The 15,408-nt window shown below is 40.2% G+C and overlaps 1 protein-coding gene across 4 annotated transcripts in view; it reads left to right on the forward strand.

Moving 5' to 3' along the window:
* Nucleotides 1-12,636: 12,636 nt before the first annotated feature.
* The window catches only part of TRAPPC8 (trafficking protein particle complex subunit 8), a 52,162-nt gene continuing 49,390 nt past the window's right edge, over nt 12,637-15,408 (forward strand). For all 4 annotated transcript variants that reach the window (XM_056483893.1, XM_056483894.1, XM_056483895.1 and 1 more), the window contains exon 1: nt 12,637-12,980. In XM_056483893.1, the coding sequence (XP_056339868.1) occupies nt 12,824-12,980 (157 nt within the window). In that variant the 5' untranslated portion in view covers nt 12,637-12,823. The remainder of the gene's footprint in view (nt 12,981-15,408) is intronic.

Consider the following 15,408-nt stretch of genomic DNA (forward strand, 5'->3'; position numbering starts at 1 on the left):
TGAGTGCTGAAGCCAAATGAAAATCATGGAAGGAATTGATCACGTACAAACATCACACTGTAACCTTAATGCAGCTGGCAAAGCAACTGTTGGGTTGGTTTTGTCTGTGATGAAGTAAAAGAAAAGCAGATTCCTTCTAGGTGTCCTCAGGCATGTGAACACTCTAAGAACAAAGATAGTGTTCCACTTATTTCTGGAGTTACTGGAAAATATACGATACATTCAGTAATGCATATAAGTGTTTTGGGATCTGTCTAGGTTCTTCTCATTTGGCTAAAAGTTGCATCTGCTCTACTAAACACAGTTGGAATAGGTTGCAATATCTTTTGGGCAGAATATTTTTTTTTAATTATTGAGAAAAATTTTATATAGAATCATAAAAAAATCTGGCAATTTATGAATATATTTTCCAGTATCCAATGTATTTTCCACAGCTTGATATTTTTACAGAAGCAAAGTCAAGTATGACCCACTTTTGAGTAAGAAATAAAATGGGAAATGCAGTAGACTTGGCACCTCCAAGATGAAAGCATCAACACATTCAGTTATCTTTCAGTTTGCATCTGGCCTGCAGTAAAACTAGTAATCTCCTGTCAAAGTGATTTTCTTGGAAATTTCCATCACAGATTTGGTTTTGGAGAAGTTATCAGCATTTTCTGGGCCCAAACTCTGCAGTGATTATTATCTCATATAAACAGCCTTTACAGTTGTATTATTAACTTGATAAATCAAACATGTAATGACAACAGAAGGACAGGAATATTTCCTGTGCTTGTAATTTTCTCCTATGCTACCCCCCTGATGAATAATAAAAGCAGATCTAAGAATTGTATGTCATCTTAGGTAAAACCCACAAAAACCAGGATAGCAGCATGCATTGTTATAGAAACTGCAACAAAGTATGTTCCAGCACATGTGAAATCCTGTCAATTGGAATCAAATCAATAATTTCCTCTGACAGCTACTGGTTTCCTTTAGTACCCAATAAATCATGAGGAAATAGTAATACCATGTCACTGTCTGGACTCTGATTTTGTCTGTTAGTGCATTACATTTGGTGTCACTTGGTTAAGATTTAGATCTGAATTACACCCAAATTCAATTTCTTTGCATATGACTGCATTAGTAATCTGATGTGATAAAAGGTCATTAGCCACTCTAAGATAACTAAGTGCAAAGATTATTAAAAAAATCAATCAGGGACTAAATCTGCAGGGGTTTTCTTCTGGTAAATCACACACGCATTTAAAATCTGATTTAATGTAAGAACAAATAATATATGGAAAGCATTAAATCAGGAAGGTTAAAAGTAAAGAGCTTTATTTGAAAAAAGAAAAACAGACCAACAAACCAACATTAAAATACCCAGCAAATAAGCCCTAAAGTGCCTGTCAATAATATGTGAAAACATGGCATTGTCATTGTTGACATGAAGAATGGAAGTTTCATGAAGATAGTGGTACAACTGCATTAGAGATTTCAGGGATTACTGATGATGTTTTTCCAGTACTCAATAAATGGCACACATGGAAACCTGATTGTGGTGGGAAGGGCTGGAATGAGCACCAGGCTGGAAGATTGTGGTGGCCTGAAGACACAATGCTCACAACCAATTACATCAAATGAGGTCACAGGGAGAACAGGCTCAGGCAAGCTTTGTTCTATGTACACATGTTTACAGCTGAGTAGGAATTTACAGAAGTGTTTGCATTTACTGAGGATGCACACATACAAATAAATTAGTTAAGAAATAAGGAAAACTCAGAATGTGTTAGATGAGAAAATTAACAATGTTAATGAAAATTAGAGTGTGTATCAGAAGACTTCATTAAATGGTGTTAAGCAGTATATTAAGTATTAAAATGAAGAATTTTATTTAAAACCTTTTCTGGAAAAGGAAGTAAAGACAATAGTTAGAAGTAGATAGCAAACATAAATATGTCAATAAAAACTACCACACAAATCCAAAGAAAATTCAAGCCTAGTATAAGGAAGGACAACTAAAGGAAATGTAAAATACAACCAAAGGAAGGTAAAACTGCAGGTAAGATTTGGTGCTAGATTGACACGAGGGTTCTAATGTTAACTACAGTGTGTGGTAAGGAGCAAAAGGATGTATTTACATCTGATCTGGGTAGTGGATAATTTGCTAGGCCAAAATGGAAATGTAAGTTTTAAACTGCATTAATAAAAATTCTAAAAAGAATCAAATATTCTGAAAGGAAGGGAGAACTTTCATGCAATAACCCCAGATGAACTGGCTGAAGAATTTTTTGTCTTGCTGTTAATAATCATTAATAATTCTGGGCATGCAATGGAAGTTCTCCAATGCTGGACTCAGACATGTTTGGCCCCATCAGTTACAAAATGTAAAATATGAAGTACCATCAATAGAAGTATATTGATGCTCAATAATTTGGTTTTAGAAACAGAACTTGGCAAGGTCAATTCAGATTGTACTTGATGAACTTCATTTATAATTGGGTTTTGAAACTGTGTTGATGTGATACACTTCCATAGGGTATTTAACTTAGTATTTCATGGCCTTCAAATTAATAAAAATGAACATTATATAATATAAATGAGATTGTTGGGAAACAAGAAATGCTGTATGGCAGATCTTACAAAGTAGCATCAGAAACATACATACCTGACCTTACCATAGGTAGTGTTTTTATGGACATAGTGGAAACAAATATACAACCACCACATGACTGTATTTGCAGATGCTGGAAGCAGAGATGAAGAGATAAATCAGGATGGCAATGTAGATTGCACAGCACAATCTGCATTCTAGGATAAATTGGACCCATTCAGAGAAAGCAGATCCTAAAATGTCAAGTACAATCTCATATATCCAGGGGAAAAAATGTGTGCTCTACTTCTGGAAGATTAACTAGTGGCTGAACACAATCTGGCAGCAGGGTGGAGAAGCAGCTTGCACTTCCCTGGAAGCTCTGCTATCAACGAAGGCAAATGACTTCTGATGGAAAAAACAACAGCACAGGGTGAAAAACAGGATATTTATTGCATTGGATTCACTGCTCTTAAATGCAGAGTAAGTGAAAGAAGCTCTGCTAGTGCAACTTGAAAGAAGCTCTGCTAGTGCAACTTGACTATTATTTTTTCTTATCCAAGGCATACCATACATCAGATAACCTGTGCCCACAGATAATCCACACAACAACGAGGGGAAAATGGAAGGGGATGAGAAACAGAGCAACGTTTCCCAAGCGGAAGATCTGGGATATGCTCTGCTGTATAACCTGAACATGCATATAATGAACACTGCTGTTAAACCACAGGGCATTTTCCCACCCACACAGAAGCCATGCTTTTACAGTTGAGGATACATGTTGAAGCACAACAAGGGATGTTTGTTGATTGACCTGAAAAGAGCACACCAAGTTGCCTTTCCTCTTTGTTCCCTTGTCCTAGTTGAAAATGCTAAGATTGTAGAGGATTTCCTCATGAGTTTCCTGTCATTTATGCAAGTCAGAAAGAGGCAGAGATTTCCTACTCCCAAAAAGGAGACCTTACAGCATGCACGTATGCCAGGCAGCAGGGTCGTTGCCTAGAAATGTGAATTTTAATTTCAGTGAGCTTATTTACATCATGACCCTTCATCTATTTACCTGATTTTAATGACACTATTATATGAGAAAGTAATCTCTGACAATTATATTATTTGGTGTAACTTTCTAAAAGGTTAATATCTTAACCTTTGTTAGAGTGAGTCATGCAATTAAGTAATTGGGTAAGGTCAATTGAAGTAGTCACATGGTGCCTGGTGAAAGCGTGTGTTGACATGAAGCTGGTTTAAAACAATCACGGTGTAATTTCTAGCTTCTGCTTGTACCTTGAGAAACTATAATTCCCCCAGGGAAAAAGCTTGTGAATAAGAAAAGATGGCTGAAGAGATAAGCTGTCTTTAATGGCTAGGATTTTAAGGGAATCTTTAAAATCCTTTTGTCAATTTATGAAATCACTTCTTTCATGGCACAGTGGCAATACGGTGCCCAAAATCTACTTTTTGGTATCAACATATAGGAAAACTTTTGAAATTTTCTTTGGTATTTTGATTTCTTCATTCCTTGTATTTGCCTCAACCTCTGGTCCTGTCTGTAGCTGTGGCTTCCACACAGATTGATTGACCACCCCACTGCAGCCATGAGGACCTTCCCTCCTGCCTGTCCTTCACCCACCACCAGAGCATTGCTCTGTCTTCCTCAGCTGAGATTTGAGCCAATGCTTTTTCCTGCAGTATCATCCTTCCAAGTCCAGCTTTCTTCATTGGTGTGTTTTTTCCCCCACCCATGTTTCTTAGCAAGTTAGTAACCCATGTCTGCTGGCTTAGCTTTCTAGATTTGTCTGTTGTTTTGCCATGTGGTATTGCCTGACCAGTAGCACTCACTGATCATTCACAATTGATCACTTACTGATCAATTTGAAGGAGGAGTTATTTGCAATGAGTAAATTATTTTCGTCCATGCAAGAATGCATGCTTGTGTGAATGTTCAATTTTTCTCTGTACCTACCCTGCAATTTCCTCTGAAGAAACTTCTCCTGGGAAGGAACCAACAAGCCTGGCCTGGTGGCTACCTGAAGGATTGAGACAGTTTGATTGATCCACCAGGCTGGGCTTTTGGAAAGTGAACCAGAGTGAAAAGAGGCCCTGGGGAATCAGGAATAGGAGGGAAAGGGGAAGCAAGCTAACACAAAAACTTAAAATTGCCTTACAAGGGCATAGCCATGGTGATCACACTCAGATTAGTGGCATTGCACCTCTTTGCCAGCCTCAGCTCAGGAGCACATGGTGACTTTGATGAAGTATAGTATCTATAGAACTAACAGTTAATTTCTGTTCCTCACGAAATGACCCTCAGTCATTTTTTCCCCCTTAACTGGAACAAGAGTTGAAATTTTAAAATCTACTACCAGCTGGCATTTTGGGGATAGAAAAAGTCAGGAATGTGAAGTACATTTCTGATTAAACAGAATTACTAAATGCAAAAATGTAAGCAGGCTGTTTAGAAGTGGTTGGAAAGTTTGGATTTTACCTTGCCATGTACAGGACACAAGACAAGGAAGAAGAGGTTATTATATCCTCTGCTCAGGGCTTTCTAATTGGGGAACCAGTATTGTCATGCTGAATATATCACACTCCTTTCCTTCCTCCATTTCCTTTCCTTCCCAAACAGCAAAAATAAAATTATGCATTCAATTCCAGTTTTTAGTAGGGAGGATGGTTCTCTCATGTGCTTGCATTATGCTGCCTGGAAGTTTCTGGAATGGAGTGTTCTGATTTTTTATTCACTTTGACCCAAGTGATCTCTCCCCAAGCTGAGGTCTATGTCCCTACAAAAAATACAGGAGCAATCGTGTCTTGCACACTGAATCCAGTGGCTCCTGATATAATTAAGATCAGAATTAATTCCTTTGTGCTTCAAATTATAATGCAGCAATTAAGATGTTGAATAATATCATAGACTAAACTACATATGATGTCTCCCAAGACAAATAGTATTTAATTTTTAATGCTGATCTTATTCAGCAGCACTATGGTTTAAACATATACTAAAATGAGGAAACCTTAGATTTTACAGGCTATTTGGACAATTCCATATTTCCCTAAACTTTCTAGGCACAGAGAATAAAAGGAACATGTAACTAGAATGTTTCCCAAGAGCATTTTTGATAATGCCATGAGAAAAAACCAACCAACCAACCAACCAACCAACCAACCAACCAACCAACCAAAACCCCCCCAAAAAAAAAACCAAAAAAACCCAAAACTCTAGAGTAGCATTTCTCATTTGCTTTTCTCTTCCTCTTCAATTACTTTTTTTTTTTTTTTTGCCAAAAATAATAATTTGCAGTGACAGAGAGTCTAAACAAGGCACTTTCTAGGAATACAGAAATTCAATTAACTAGAACCCACATAACAAATTATTTGTTTGGAAACACTACTTCTCACACCTTTAAGCCTACAATAAAGACAGTTTTAAAAATTGCTGTGTATTCAATCCCCCCTATGTGAATGATGAATCACATCTACTTGACTGTTGCAGCTGATAACTCTGTCAAGCTCAAAATGGCCCTTCTGTGCCTACCTATTATTTCCAATGCATTGAAATACATTTTGCAGTGAAAATCTAAACTGCTGATTTAAAGACAAAATTTCTTTAAATGACAAGGAAAAATTTGTTTAGACTTTTTTATTTGTTGGTCTCTTTAATGTAGTAAAAGAAGTATGTTTGTGAAAGGACAGAGAGGTGATTCTAATTGTAGGAAAGACAGGAAATCTCAAAGTGAGTTTATCCCCTGGAGTAATGTCTGGTGAACAATGGAAAACTGATGTTATCATCTCACAGCATTTATTATTATTTTATGACTTTGCACTAGGTAGCACTATACTTATGTATCCAAAAACCTGAGAAAAAAACACTCTTTGTGAACCAGGAAAATACTGTTTTCTAACTGAGAATCTACTGTTTGGTTCATTTTCATCTTCTGTCTCCAAGAGAAATTACTAAAATACGTTGAACATAGAAGAGAAAATCTGATTTGATATAACAATAATGTGCCACCAGTCTGTTTTAAGGAGAAAAGATGAGAAAAAATGTAGTATTAAGAGGTATTGGCAAATTCCTCTGCATAAAGCACATTGCCATTTGACTTAAAAAAAAAAATTATATGGATTCACCTCAGGTGAACAGATGTAGTATATTCATGAAATCACATATTTACCTGCATTTCCACATTCCCAGCTGTCATTTCTCTAATTATTGCTCCAGTGATGTTTTTTTCCCTTTATATTGCTTAAATTTAACATCACTCTGATAGCTAAGCTCGGTGAAAGCAGAGTGGAATCTGAGGAACCAGATTTAATTAATCAGTTTTAATTCATTCCTTCAGTTATTTGTGTGCATGCATACTGTAACCAGTGCTTGCCTCCCACCCACTAAAATGTACCTGCTTGCTTTGGAACACCCACAAATCAAAGCTGCACACTATACACACATACTAAGTCATAAATACTGCAGTAGACACCTTGTTAAAGGGACACATTACATGTAAGGCTTTTGCATGTGACTAGGACTGCAAAAATGGAACTGCTTTGGAGAAATTAGCACAAATGTTGCCTGCAAATGAAGAACTGGTTTGTTCTTCAACTAGTTTAGTGACTCAGTTTCAGCAAGTGGCAGGCAGCAACCCCAGGAATTTCCCCGATAAAGGGACCCCCAGAATAAGGAAGATTATCTGACTACAGTTTAAAAGAAATGAGCAGCAAGGATGACAGGCTTTAGGTAGAAATTTCTGAGATAATTAGGGAAAAAGGAAGTATGAGAATGTGTGAGAGAGTATGAGAACTTCACTTTTTCTTGCAAGGAGAGTGTCAATATTTACAGGTGTCCAAAGTTTTGTGGTGAATGAATCCAAGGACTTTGCTGCTGAGTTTTGATTCACTTGTTTTATTTAATTTCTACTTGTCTCTTTCTTTTGTTACCGGCAAAGAATAGAAGACTGCTGCTAATCCTGGGCTGAGTCGGGGGTGGTAGACGGCTGGTTCTGGGGAACAAAAGAGAGATTATAGAGAATGATTACTTTGGAATTCCCAGCCAGAGCAGGATCATCAGGAGCCACTCCTAGCCCTCCCTAAATACCAGGAGCTGTTCACTGGAAGAGCTGTAGTATCATGCCTGGAAGGAGAACTGCACTCCTTCCTATCCCATGCCCATCAAGGACATTGGGATCCCGAGTAGTCAGGGAGAGTTCAGTCAGTACCATTGATTCAGGAGAGCTGGAGATTGACCCCTGCTACCACCTTGGGCAAACCTTTCCCATTAATCCTTGCAGCTTCAGATCTGACCTTCTGCTTCAGCCAGCACACTCTGTCCAGAGCATCACCTGGACCATGTCCCAGGCACCCTGGCCTTGGTACACACCTGAGGCTCCTGGAACAGTTCTACTGCCTTGATGTCTAAAATCTTCCTTTAGAACTGAGGCTTTTTCCATGTCTTTTCGGAAAAGACGAGCTGTGTTGATTCAGCTTCGGAAAAGTTCCTATTTCTTCTGTGCAAGTGTTGTTTTTCCTTTGTCTTGCAAGCTGCAGAAAGGCATTTCAAGAGCTTTTCCTGATCTGTGGAAGGCAGAGACTTAGAGGGCTGCTAATGGCATGGCAGACTACAGCTTCACTCTAGCAGCAATTCACCTTCCATACCAGTGACTGCTGACACAGATGATCACAGTCTTCAGGTCTGTGAAGGTCATAAGCAAATCCAGAAGTTGGATTAACCTTGAGGAGTTACCACACAACAGCTAACTGGCTGGAAATCTATGTTGGTACCAAACTTGAAATTATTTGTATTGCTGTGGTTTATTACAAAAACCCTCAACTAACCAACTCCACCCCTCCAACAGATAGCTCCTTGTGTGATTTTAGCTAAATCTTAAAAATGTAATTTCAAGTTATGCTGCTGAGGATTGCTGTGAAAAACATTTATTCTGTAATTCAGAAATGTGAATTGAGCATAAACTCAAATGTGCAGTTGAAGTTTGCAGGTAGCTGGGAGTCCATGTAAACCTTCAAGGACATAGTTTAGCCTGTAACTACCACAGAGAAACAACTACATCTCATATTTAAATGACTGCAAATGAAATTATTGGATTCAACCTGAGATTGCAGCTCTTGCAATTTTATATTATTTTTCCTCTGTTTTAAACCTACACAGTAATACAAATATTTTATTAACAGATGGAAAAACCCTTTCAAATGAACTTCTCAGCAGCAGCTGAGTTCAGCAGAAAGATCTAGCTTGGTTATCTGCATAAGAGAATTGCAAAACTTACAAGTTCAGGAAGCTTCCAGCCCAAAGGAGTACAAAAGCACAACTGGCAGCAGCAAAGAAACAGCAAAGGGGAGAGGCAAAGCAGTTTCAGCTCCAAATCTTATAGTCATCTTCTGGTTATTCTTACAATTGAAGCAGTGGACGTATTTTTGTGTCTCAGTGATGTTTATGCTCCCATCTATTCATGACACTTCCTTACTATTTGTTCTCTTTTTCTATTCCTTGATTAGGCCTCCCCTGTCCATTTCCATCCTATACTCTCTGACTTCTGTTCAGATACCATTTCCTTTGATCCACTGCTTTCTCTGTAATAACCAGTATTTACAGTTAAATAATTCAAATGTACTTTGACTTTTGTACTTTTTGTACTTTTCAGATATCCCTTTTACTTCTGTCCACTGCCTCTCCTATTTGTGCATTGCCAGAATCTGAAAGCAAAATGTTATGCACACATTGCCAGACCTAGGCTGCTACAAGTCATTAGCAATGATGTATTCCTTCCAATGAGTATTCTGCCTTGTTAATAAAGGTATTTGAATTCTAATTGATTGCCCCATTTTTTAGTAACAGATCTGGGATACAACACCTTGAGCTGCTGTGTTCATTGAAGATGGGGCTGTTCATCCCTCCTCAGTACTCCAGGCAAGTCTGAGGCTGCAGCAAAAGGTTCTCAGCCACCATCCCTGGAGGAGTTCAAGAAATGACTGGACATGGCTCTTGGTGCTGTGGTTTAGTTGACAAGGTGGTGTTCTGTCAAAGGCTGGATGTGATGATCTCAGAGGTTTTTTCCAACCTAACTGATTCTGTGATTCTGTTACCTTGTCTCAGGAGAGCAGTCCATGAGATGGCAGAGCAGCATGAGACCAGCGTGACAAAACTGGTCCTGTAGACAGTGTCCTACTGGGAGAGATCATCCAAAGAGACACATTCCAGGCACAAAATTTTTAATACTGGGTAAGAAGAAAATGTGTACAAGATGTTTGCATTCACAGAGAATAAATTCTGAGCACACAAATATAAGTTCAGAGCTGCTATAATAAAAAAAAACTCCAATACAATTAGAATTAAAATGAATAGTTTGTCAGTCTGTAGTGGCTACTGAAGATTGATAATAGCTACATGAAACTTGAATCTCTGCCAGAAATTTAAATAAAAAATTGATTATCTTCCAGAAGGACATGATGATGGTTAGAATTAAAAATAATTTTTAACTTCAAGTCATGTGTGCACAGGATCAGGGTTTCTGATCCACTTCACTCTACTGAATATAACTCAGGTAGTGTTCAGAAGTAATGGATCAAGAGGAATGGGAGAGAAGCACCATGCTCCCAAAGCATCCATGTGGAGGTGCTAGTTTAAAGTATCTGTGAAAACATGATTTTGGAACAGCTCTGGGGAATTTCCAAATGTGCATAAGCCATAAATATTGTGGAAATTTGCCTTCCTCTTGTTCTAATAATCTATCAAAGCAAAACAACTTTTTTTCTACAATATTTAGAAGCTTTTAGATAACATTCCCAGGACCCAATCCTGAACAACAGCAACTTGTATGGAGAATTAGGTTTTCTTTTAGTACTGTCTACATTAAAAACTATTTTTTCATTCACAGAGGATGGGCTTTTTTGTGATGTTTACAAACCCAAGTCCCAAGGACTGTCCCTGGCAGGGTGTTAAAAGTCAGCCCTACTACAGTACTCCTTTTTTCTAATAACATGTTCAGAATTACTTATGTCATCATGGATAATCACTGACTTCCTTACTCAGGTGACAAATACAAAAAGACTTTGGATGATAATCATTTACATGCAAATCTCAAAAAAAAAAAAAAAAAAAAAAAAAAAGCTATTTTTGCCCCATTTGAATTTCATGCATAGAACTGAGCAGTAACAGGTCTGCCAGAGAACACTCAAACAACTCCTTAATTTTTAACTCAGTCACAGAATGGTGAGGTTGGAAGAGACCACAGTGGCCATGTGGTCCAAGCTCTGTGCTCAAGCAGGCTCATCCTACAGCACATGGCACAGGATTGCATCCAGACAGTTCTTGAGTATCTCCAGCGAGGGAGACTGCAAACCTCTCCAGAAAATCACAGCAGATTCACCCACACAGTAAAGAAGTTCTTCCTCATGTTCGAGTGGAGCCTCCTGAGCATCAGTTAACCATTCTGGAAGGTTTTGTGTGGTTTTTTGGTGGTTTTATTTGGGTTTTTTGAGGTATTTTTTTCTCCTTTTATTATTGTTGTTGTTGATGTTGTTGTGGTGGGGGGTTTTTTTGTTTGCTTGTTTTGTTTTGTTTTTTTTTAATAAAACTGACAGAGCTGCTTTCCTTTGGGGGAGGTTTTGGGCCCAAATCCCCCAGCCCACCACGCTGTGCAAAAGGATTTTATTTCATATCATGCTTTAATGGGCAAAGCTTTAAAAATGAAGCTATTTTGCCCAGTTTGAATGTCTTGCATGCAACTGGGCACTGACAGATCTGCCAGAGAGCACCCCAGCAACTCCTTACTTTTTAAGAGAATCTCAGAATTGTTAGGGTTGGAAGGGGAAGGGAGATGATCTAATCCAACCCTTCAGCCAAGGCAGGGTTACCTGGAGCAGGTGACACAGGACTGTGTCCAGGTGGGTGAATATTTCCTCCCTGGGCACCTGCTCCAGTGCTCTGCCACCCTTGCTGGAATGAAGCTGGAAAGAAGTTCTTCCTCATGTTGAAGTGGAACTTGTGTTTTAGCTTATGGCTAACCCCTCAAGGGCTCTATGTGTTTAGTTTTATTTAGGTGTGGGTTTTTTGGTTATTTTGGTGGGCTTTTTCCTCTTTTTCGTGGTTTTCATTCCCCCTGCCCCTTTTTTTTGGGGGATGTGTGTGTGATGTAATTGTGGTGCTTTTTTGTCGCTGCTTTGCATATTTTTCTTGGTTTTTTTGGGATTATTTTTGCTTTTTATGGTTGTTCCTTTGGGGGCTGCTTTTTTGTTTGTTTTGCATTTTTGTTCTTGATTTTGAGTTTCCTCCCCTTTGTTTTGGGGTCATTTTAGCCCTTTATTTTTTTTTTTTTTTTCAATTTTCTTGGTTTTATGTTTCACGTAATTTCGGCACACTTTTTTATTGTTTCAGGGCGCTTTTCCCCTATTTTTCTTATTTTGGGATCATTTTACCCCCTAAATTGTATTTTTTTTTCAATTATTTTGTTTTAATTTGTTTCACGTAATTTCGGCACGCTTTTTTGTTGTTTCAGGGCGATTTTCCCCTATTTTTCATGTTTTGGGGGTCATTTTAGCCCTTTACTGTTGTATTTTTTTCAATTATTTTGATTTGTTTTGGGTGATTTTGGCGTGCTTTTTTTTTTGTTGTTTCGGGGCGCTTTTCCCCTATTTTTCTTGTTTTGGGTTCATTTTGGCCCTTTATTATTGTATTTTTTTTTCGATTATTTTGGTTTGATTTGTTTCGCGGTGATTTTGGCGTGCTTTTTTTTGTTGTTGTTTCGGGGCGCTTTTCTCCTATTTTTCTTGTTCTGGGGTCATTTAGGCGCTTTTGTTGCCATTTTTGAGCTGTTTTAAATAAATCCGACAGCAATGTTTTGGTTTTTTTTTCCCGTCCGGCGGCCAAACGCGATTCCCGGCGCCAGGAGCTCCCACGGCCCCGCCCTCCCGGACTGTACCAACTGCCCGCTCCGGGGGGGTGCACACCGCACACCACCCAACTCTCCCCCCCCCCGGCCGGCCACCGTCGCCTCCCCCGGCCCGGCGCCGCCCCTTCGGCCAATCACATGAGCGGGCGCGGGGGCCGCCGGGAGCGGGCGCTCCCCGAGGGGCTCGGCTGAGGCGCAACATGGCGGCGCTCGGCGGGTGCTGAGTGGGGCCCGGGCGGGAGCCGCGGACAGGCGCCGGCCAGGGGAGGAGGGAGACAATAATCCGAGGAACTGCGGAGAAAGGCGGCGGGGCCGTCTCGGGCGGACCCGAGCGGCGGCGGCGGCCGCCATGGCCCAGTGCGTGCAGTCGGTGCAGGAGTTCATCCAGGACTCGTTCGTGCCCTTGGTGGCCGCGCTGTGCAGCGAGGAGGCGGAGCGGCTCACCCGCAGGAACAACCTCAGCTTCGCCGAGCTGGTCAGGCCCTTCTGCCGCCTCACTTCGGAAGGTCGGTGCCGGCAGCGGAGCGCGTTGTTTACACGGGGGAGGCGGCGCCGCCGCTCCCTTCCGCCCGCGGCCTGCGGGGGTCCCGCCCGGCCGCGCCCGCCGGGGGTCCCGGGGGTGTCACCCGCAGCCGCGGCGGGCTTGGCGCAGACACGCGTGTGCCGGGCTTGGCGCAGGTGACAGCTGTTAAGTCAGCTTAATTTCATTCGGTCTCCGGAAGCCGAGAAGTTTGGCTTCTCCTGGAGACATCCCACGGCTGAAGAGGAAGGTGTCTGTAAATTCAGCTCTTCCAGACGGATTTTTGTCTGCCATTACAACCACTTTGCTCTTACCTCCCTAGTACTCTTACCTGGCTGTTGCTGTAGACTCTGCTGGATTTCACATTTGTGGTAGCCAGGCATTGACAGTACTGCCAGTCTTTCAGAAACATTAATCGTAATTTCAGTAGCCGAGTTTTCCTTTCTCCTGTAGCTTTATCCTATATGCTTTTCAGTTGTTGACGTTTCTGTAAGACCTGTGCAAAGAAGTGGGAATCGAGCTGCTTATGTGGCATCGGTAAAGTGACCACGTGAAGCAGCAGGAAAAGTGGAGATTAACCGCTTAAGAGAAACAATAGAATTTTTTAGCTGTGATGCTTTAACTTATTCAGAATTTGTCTGTTTTCAATTTAGGTAAGCTGTGCGTTTCAAGCAGCTGCTCATCACAGTAGTGTGCAGGACAGCAGTTTGCAGAGAACTGCTTGTCAGAATAGTGATACTTGTCAGATTTGGTTTCTGACAGACATGTAGCTCAGACTGCAGCTTCTGCATGTCATGTGCTGAGAAGACAGTGCAAGAAAATGAGGCTTGTGCTGTCATTCTCGTTAGATTTTTGCATTTATCGTTTTAAAAATGACAACAGCTTAGAAGCTACTTAGTGTTAAAAGTTTCCCTTTACTTTCAGGTGAGTCTTAGTAACTTACCAACTATAACTTGTTAATAAGTATTTTTCATTTTGTTTTGCAGTGCTCATAAACTATGTGAGAATGCAGCAGAGATAAAAATAATGAATACAGATGCTCACATCTTTAGAGTTCTGAAGTTAATGATCTCTTTCTTTTAGTGAAAGGCTCTCAAAATGCATCTAGCAGACAAAATCTGGCAGAGTATTCAAAATGAAGCATTCACTTGGAAGGTTAATTAATTCACTCAGATGCAACTGACTATTATGGTCCAGTTATTGTGACAGTTAAGGAATTCGCAAACCTGAATCATCCTTAGTGTTCCCTGAGTGAAACTTGGTACAGTGGATTTTGTTGCTGCACTGCTCTGTGTGTATTTTGATCCAGCAGGGCACAAGCTTCACTCCAAGAGTGGCTTCCTCTTCCTGCTCCCTGGAAAAAATGTTACTGCATGCTGACTGTAAGTTCTTGTGTTAGAAGCAGCATGTGTGAGGGTAAGGATAAAGAGGAAGAAAGGCATGATTAAATGATCTCATAGTGGTACAGAATGTGTGTATATGAGATGCTGTGTGTTTTACTGCTTATGGTTATATAATCATATTATGTATGATTATGATATTGTGGTGATAACTATTCTGGGATTCTGTGAGGAGCAGTGGCCATAAGCTAAAATACAAGAAGTTCTACTTCAGCATGAGGAGAAGCGTTGTGGGTGGCAGAGCACTGGAACAGGCTGCCTGGGGAGGTTGTGGAGTTTCCCTCTGGGGACATTCCAAACCCACCCAGACAGTCCCTTTACTTGGATCCAGGATCACCTCGATCATGCCTTAGCAGGGAGGTTGGAGTAAATTATCTCCTGTGGTCCCTTCCAACTATAACAGTTCTGTGATTCTGTAATTGTTTTGGTGTCTTCCTTTCTAAGCACAGTTTTTCTTAAGGGTGTGTGGAATGCTGTCCCTTTTAAATTAACCCATCTCTCTTTACTTAGTGGCTATTTCACTGAATTTGTAACATAAAATTGGATTGATTGGTATTTCATCCCTTTAGAAATAAGCTGTGCCTTACTTATGCGAAAGTTTCAAGTACATGCGTTGCTTCTTGAATTCTTCTATATTGTGAGAAGCTCAGTCATGGATTTTTACTGCATTTTTGAAGTCCTGTTGCAATACATATTTTTGTCTGAAGTTAGGAGTTGTATGGCTTATGAACCAGCTGAAGGCTGTGTGTTTATTAGGCTTATTGCTCAGAGAAGCAGTGCGGTTGCAAAATTAATCTGCTGATATATGTGCAAAACAATTCTGATAAACAGGAACTAAGCTGACATCTCTACTGTGTGCTTATCAGTCATCCTTCATGTGCTAACAGATGTAAAGTACCAGAACACAGTGTGATTCTTCAGGTAGTGTAAAACCACACACTGTTGAGGTTGCTCAATCCAAGGAGGCCAGATTCTATCTAATTTCAAGTAGAACCCCACAAAGTTGTGTAATGT

This window comes from Oenanthe melanoleuca, chromosome 2 (genome assembly GCF_029582105.1).
Source record: "Oenanthe melanoleuca isolate GR-GAL-2019-014 chromosome 2, OMel1.0, whole genome shotgun sequence".
Classification (NCBI taxonomy): domain Eukaryota; kingdom Metazoa; phylum Chordata; class Aves; order Passeriformes; family Muscicapidae; genus Oenanthe; species Oenanthe melanoleuca.